The sequence below is a fragment of the Elaeis guineensis genome, chromosome 6 (assembly GCF_000442705.2).
Source record: "Elaeis guineensis isolate ETL-2024a chromosome 6, EG11, whole genome shotgun sequence".
Taxonomy (NCBI): domain Eukaryota; kingdom Viridiplantae; phylum Streptophyta; class Magnoliopsida; order Arecales; family Arecaceae; genus Elaeis; species Elaeis guineensis.
Window position 1 is genome coordinate 14798107 of NC_025998.2, and position 5788 is coordinate 14803894.

At 35.9% G+C, this 5788-nt stretch overlaps 1 protein-coding gene across 1 annotated transcript; it reads left to right on the top strand.

Annotated features, from left to right (window-relative positions):
* Positions 1-593: 593 nt before the first annotated feature.
* LOC140858683 (protein ACCELERATED CELL DEATH 6-like) lies at positions 594-5274 on the top strand. The gene is made up of 3 exons (XM_073259990.1): positions 594-1377; positions 2541-3079; positions 4309-5274. The coding sequence occupies exons 1-3, from the start codon at positions 717-719 to the stop codon at positions 5131-5133; spliced, it is 2025 nt and encodes a 674-aa protein (XP_073116091.1). The 5' UTR covers positions 594-716; the 3' UTR covers positions 5134-5274.
* Positions 5275-5788: the final 514 nt, after the last annotated feature.

Below are 5788 nucleotides of genomic sequence, written 5' to 3' on the forward strand. Positions count from 1 at the left end.
TAATTAAAAGCAGGGTCAACTGGTGGATTGAGGCACCTAATCAATTCAGCATATCACAAAAGAAAAAAACTAGGCTAAAGGACAAGACGCATTTTAGTAAGCTGATCTCTTTTTTGGAACGATATTACTAAGCATCTTCTTTGATTTTGGATTTGAACATCTCTCAGGTTCGGCAGCGGCAACAACATCAAATTTTTTGGGTGGACCTCTAGGTAGGTGAGATACCTCGATACTCTCTCTTTATTGAACTTTGCTTCAAAGCAATTAGAAAGAACAAACTGGTAGCCTCTAAATGGAGTTTAAACTTTGTTCTTGTATCACTCTTGCTTTTCCTTTCTTGCTCCCTCTTCTAAACACTTTATTCTTTGTTCCTTTTTAATCAATTGGAAGAAGTTCTTTCCATTTTAATAAATTAAAAGAAGTTCTTTCCTTCCTCTTACATCAAAAAGATTACCCCTTCTTGTAGGCTAATTCCCTTCACCTGCCTTCATATATCGTTTTCTTGTAACCACTTCTGATGTTAATACTTCACCGTCTATAAATTTGGCAGGTTTTTGCGTCCCCTTCAATAACAAAAAAAAGAGAGAGAAAAAAGCAGTCCTTGGAGCATACAAAGCTATTGATATTATGGCTAAGGAGAGCAATAGTATCAAAATAGTATAAATAGATTTTGATCTTGAAATTCTTCGAAGTGAAGTCCAACTCTCCACATAGCCATGAATCCTAAGTTGCTTAAAGCAGCAAGATCAGGAGACAAAGCAATTATAGATGAATTACTACTACAACAAGAAAATTTTTCTTCTAGAGCTTCGGTAGGGCAGATCGCAATAACAGTACCAGAGGATGCTACAACACAACAAGATACTAGCTGCCTCCTTGGAGTAACACCGCAGGGGAACACGGCCCTCCATATAGTTGCTAGCCGAGGATATCTGGAGATTGCCAAGAAGATCTATCATAAAGAGAAATCTCTTTTAATATTATCAAATATGAGACTCGACACTCCGCTACATTACGCTGCAAGGGCTGGGAATGGCAAGATGGTTTTCCTCATCATCGAGTTAATTCGTCAATCAGATAGCATCGAAGCAAGGAGAATGCTAGTGGCAACAAACAAGAACAAGGACAATGCTTTGCACGAGGCTGCCAAATATGACCACGTGCATGTGGCCGAGATACTAATGGAGGAAGATGCTGAGCTAGCATCCATGCTGAACAATGCCGGCATGTCACCTCTCTATCTGGCCATTGTGACAGGATCCCTTAATGTAGCTAAAGCATTGTTGAGGTCCTCCTCCTACGAGAAGGCTTCTTCAGCATATTATGCAGGCCCTAATGATGAAACAGCGTTGCATCGAGTGGTCTGCATAAGTCAAGGTAATCGAGCACTCAAATTATATATTGATCACACTCTTGTTGGTTTCATAAAAAAAGGGGTTCCTTCATCAAGGAGTATTCTGCACAAATGGCCATCATATGCAACAGTTATTGCTTTTTTTGTAAATTTAATTGTTTTCATATGAAGTATGAAACCAATATTTCATTTATGAATTGATTAAAATACAAAGGAGACAATAGACTGTACCAAAAAACACAACAAAATAAGGCTCCTCAGAAGCGTAGGGGCCAATCACTGTGCTCACCCACCAATATAGATCTGCATCACTTACAGAAAAATGAAACAAATAAGATGAAAGCTCAACTACCTAGGTATTGTATGCTCAACCATAAAAGACCCATACTAGGAATTGAGCAAGTCTTTTTCAGTCAAATATTTATTTAAGTATCCTATTATTTTATAAGAAAAGATAGAGTAGTAGATATTTCTGACAAATTGATATAAAATAAGGCAATGCTTAGTTTCTGAAAAAGTTAATTTGAATAAATGAGTTAGGTTATTCGTAATAAGGAAAAATTTACTCATGATTAGGGAAAAAAGATGGCAGTATCAAATTTTTAGAATATTTATTTTGTCCTTGAAAATAAATATTTTTTTCCAATAATTTTGATTGCAGAATAATAATCATGATGTGTTCATTCAAAAATATTAATATATTACAAATACATGATACCAAAAAGGATTAGAAGAGTATAAATTATAAACTACCTGAGAGGACTACATGATTACATATGATAGATGCTTGACAATCTAGATTATGTATGAGTATGATCTAGTTTAATTCATCTCAACAAACAAAAGAAAAGACGACCAATTTAATTTATCCCATGTATAATATTCCATGTATTGTTGCTTCCACACCTAACCAAAAACTCTACCACGGAGAGGGATGTTAGGAAGGTTAATTAATGGTCACTAAGTATAAGTTCGCTGCAACAAATAACATTGATTTTTCTTTTTTAGAGTTTTTGTAAAGATTAACCATTTGGCTAAATATATATCTTGTAGATGCACAATTAAGCAAAGTATAAATCAAACATGCATCGAATATTATGCTCTTATTTTTTATTTGTAAAAGCACCATGAACATTAATGCAGAACACATGTACTCATGATACCTTTCGTAATACTTTTGTAATAGAAATTACGAAAGCCATATTACAGCGGAAGCCAACGCTCGCCAAAGGTGCCGATTACCTCAGGAGAACTCCACTTCATTTTGTAGCTCATAGTGGTCATGGTGACGTGGCAAAGCTATTATTAGAGCAGGATCCCTCTACAGCCTACCTATCAGATGCTGATGGCTTCTTTCCCATACACATCGCAGCTATGACGGGCAACATTGGTGTAGTTGATCAGATTCTAGAGTACTGCCCGGATGCAGATGAATTATTAGACTACGAGGGAAAGAATTTTCTTCATGTCGCTTTTGGAAGGAAAAGATTAGATTTGGTCAAGAAAATTATCTCCAAGAGACCGGATCTTAGAAAGCTGCTAAATGACCAGGATAATGAAGGGAATACGCCGTTACACACAGCTGTTGAGAACAGCGACCAATCGAGCGTGCATTTTCTTTTGCGGGACAAAAACGTCTCCCCCAACATCATCAACCACGACGGCTCCACCCCTCTCGACCTTGCTTGCGACAAGATGGATGAAGAAGGCCCGCAGTACAAGCTGGTAAATTCTTAACGACCTTAAACGTGTTTGGCGGGACCGGTTAGGTCGCCGCATAAAGTAAACATTTTCTTTCCTCGTAGACTCGGATGCCAGGATGAATCACAGCATGAGCACCTACCCACGCCTACACGAACAGCATGAGCACTTTCTTTTTTTAAAAAAGAAAATTTCTTTGTGAAATATCTGATTTACAAACCCTATGTATACATCATTTAGCATCAGTCATAAATATGTTCCCAGATTTAAGTAGTACAGCCGATGTCTTTGGCCCATGGCACCAACCCATACCATAATCGGCCATGAAGGATGCTATCCAATCTACTATACTATTATCTTTTTTTGTAGATGTACTAGATCACGCATGAGATGCATGTTCTTCAATTCAGATTGAACCATCTAGCTAGATATTTTTCTAAATGCAAATCTTGATAATGAACATTCATTTATTAGAATAATGAATGCTCATTGTTCACGAGACTTCGGTTCTCGATCACATCCTTTTAGCTCTTATATTTTGAAGAGATTCAGAATTACTTTACCTTTTGTACCAAAAAACCAGAATTTTAAATAAATAATTCATTATCATCATCAACTAGCTACAAAGGTGAAAGTGATATGAATAATATCTGTTGGATTCATTTTCATATCCGAATCAATTCAGATATAAACAGAAATTTGAGGATCTGATTAATACTTATATCCGTATTCATATCCATAAAAAAAAATAAATATGGATATAGATAGACAATCATCCAGTCCGTATATGAATATCTGAATTTACATATAATCTTATATAATTCTATATAGTATTTATTAATTTTAAAAAAAATATATAACTATATAAATCTATTATTAACTTGATTTATCATCTATTTAGTAATATCTTTGACTCTATAATTATAAAGCTTAATTGTCTAACTTATATTCGTAATTGTATCTATACTTCCAATATCTGAATTATATCCATATCTATTTAAAATAAATATGAATATAAATTTTTACATTCAAATAATATTTTTATCCATATTTGTACTCGTCAGACAAAACAAATATGGATATAGATATATTGGTATTTATATCCGATCCACTTTCAACCCTAACTAGCTAGGATGCATGCTCCTTTACAAAAAGTGAATTGTTAATGCTACCTAAACATATACGGGTTTAATTTTTCAACTGACCTCTCTTTTTTTTTTTTTTTCTCCCCTAAAATTTTTCTGGGACCGTAGAATGCAACTTTTTGCATCCTTGGCTGCTTGGCTTTTACAAAGGCTCTGTTCGGTTCACCTGTCAAAAAGGTCGTACCATCCAGCGACGGCAATGAGGACAAAACGAAGCCATCCAGCGATGATAAGGTCAAAGAAAATTCATCCAGCGGCGAGGAAATAGAAATGAAGAAAATGCAGGATGAAGAATTAAAGAAAGAGCTGGATATACCCAAAAATTGGGTGGTCGCTGCGGTGTTGATTGCTACAGTTACATTTGCTGCTGGCTTCACTGTCCCTGGGGGGTATATAGCCGATGATCATCCAGGCCGTGGCACAATTGTTCTAGCAAAAGAGTATGCTTTCAAGGTGTTCCTTGTCTCAGATGCCTGGGCGTTCGTTTGGTCCATGTTAGCCACAACCTGGTTCATGTATGCAGGGACGTCGACAGTTGATAAACATACTCGCAGGCGAGTCTTTTTTTTGGCTTGGCAGTGTCTATGGGTGGCATTTAGTGGCATGTCCACTGCATTCGCGATGGGTATATATGCAACGTTGGCTCATAGCAGCGCAAGCATCAGCATTCTTTTATGCATCATTGTTCTCACAACTCCTCCTTTAGCTACTGTAGTGTCAGAGCATAACTTACTGAGTATGAGTAGGACGGTAGGAATCAGGCAAGGGTACAGACATTGCATTTGGCCAACCACCATACACCCGCAAGTTGGAAAAGTTCTTCGTCCTGCATTGCAGCCCGTCGGAGCTAGAGTCATTTATTCGCTGCTTCCAATGTTGGTCGCTTATGCTATCTTTTTCCTATTTCCGCTGCTCTTTGTGAGTAAAAATTAAACTATTGGAAAAAGCACTGGTCAGAATGCACGGCTAATAGATGCCCAAAGAATGGCTTGTATATTTCATTAAGAACAATATCTTAATTATTCTTTTCACATGTAAAATTTTCTATCTTTATACGAAAAAAACTTTCATGGAGGTGGCAAAGAATGTTAATTTGTTCTTTTCTCTCTTGTAAGTTGTCACATCCTAATCACTTATATCATAATCTCCAAATGATCATAATCTAAGCTCTGATATCACTCTGTCACATCTTATTGATATACATAAAATTTTGATATCACTTCATAATCTCTAATGATCTTAAACCTAAGCTCTGATACCACTCTATGATATCCGAATCACTTGGGATCGTTTATCCATAATTTCTTCATATATGATTTTTATGTTTAACTCTGATTATGTAGAGATATAATTATTGTACAAGAAGATATGGAGCAAAATATCTTGATTTTGGATACGTAGATTGAGGAGCTTATCAATTTCTGTATTTAGATCAGCCATCAATAAAGGTAAGAATCTCTGTACATAATTACCATTATATATTCTATTTTATCATTGGTATTGTATCGTTGATTTTGCATCATTGAATTCGTGATCGAATAAATTTGCTATGCTTGAGACACCGTTATTTGCTTATATGATTTTTAAG

Coding starts and splice junctions, on each gene's coding strand:
- LOC140858683 (XM_073259990.1), top strand. CDS start 717: ATGAATCCTAAGTTGCTTAAAGCAGCAAGATCAGGAGACAAAGCAATT. Junction 1,378..2,540: donor AGTGGTCTGCATAAGTCAAG/GTAATCGAGCAC, acceptor CTTTTGTAATAG/AAATTACGAAAGCCATATTA. Junction 3,080..4,308: donor AAGGCCCGCAGTACAAGCTG/GTAAATTCTTAA, acceptor CTGGGACCGTAG/AATGCAACTTTTTGCATCCT.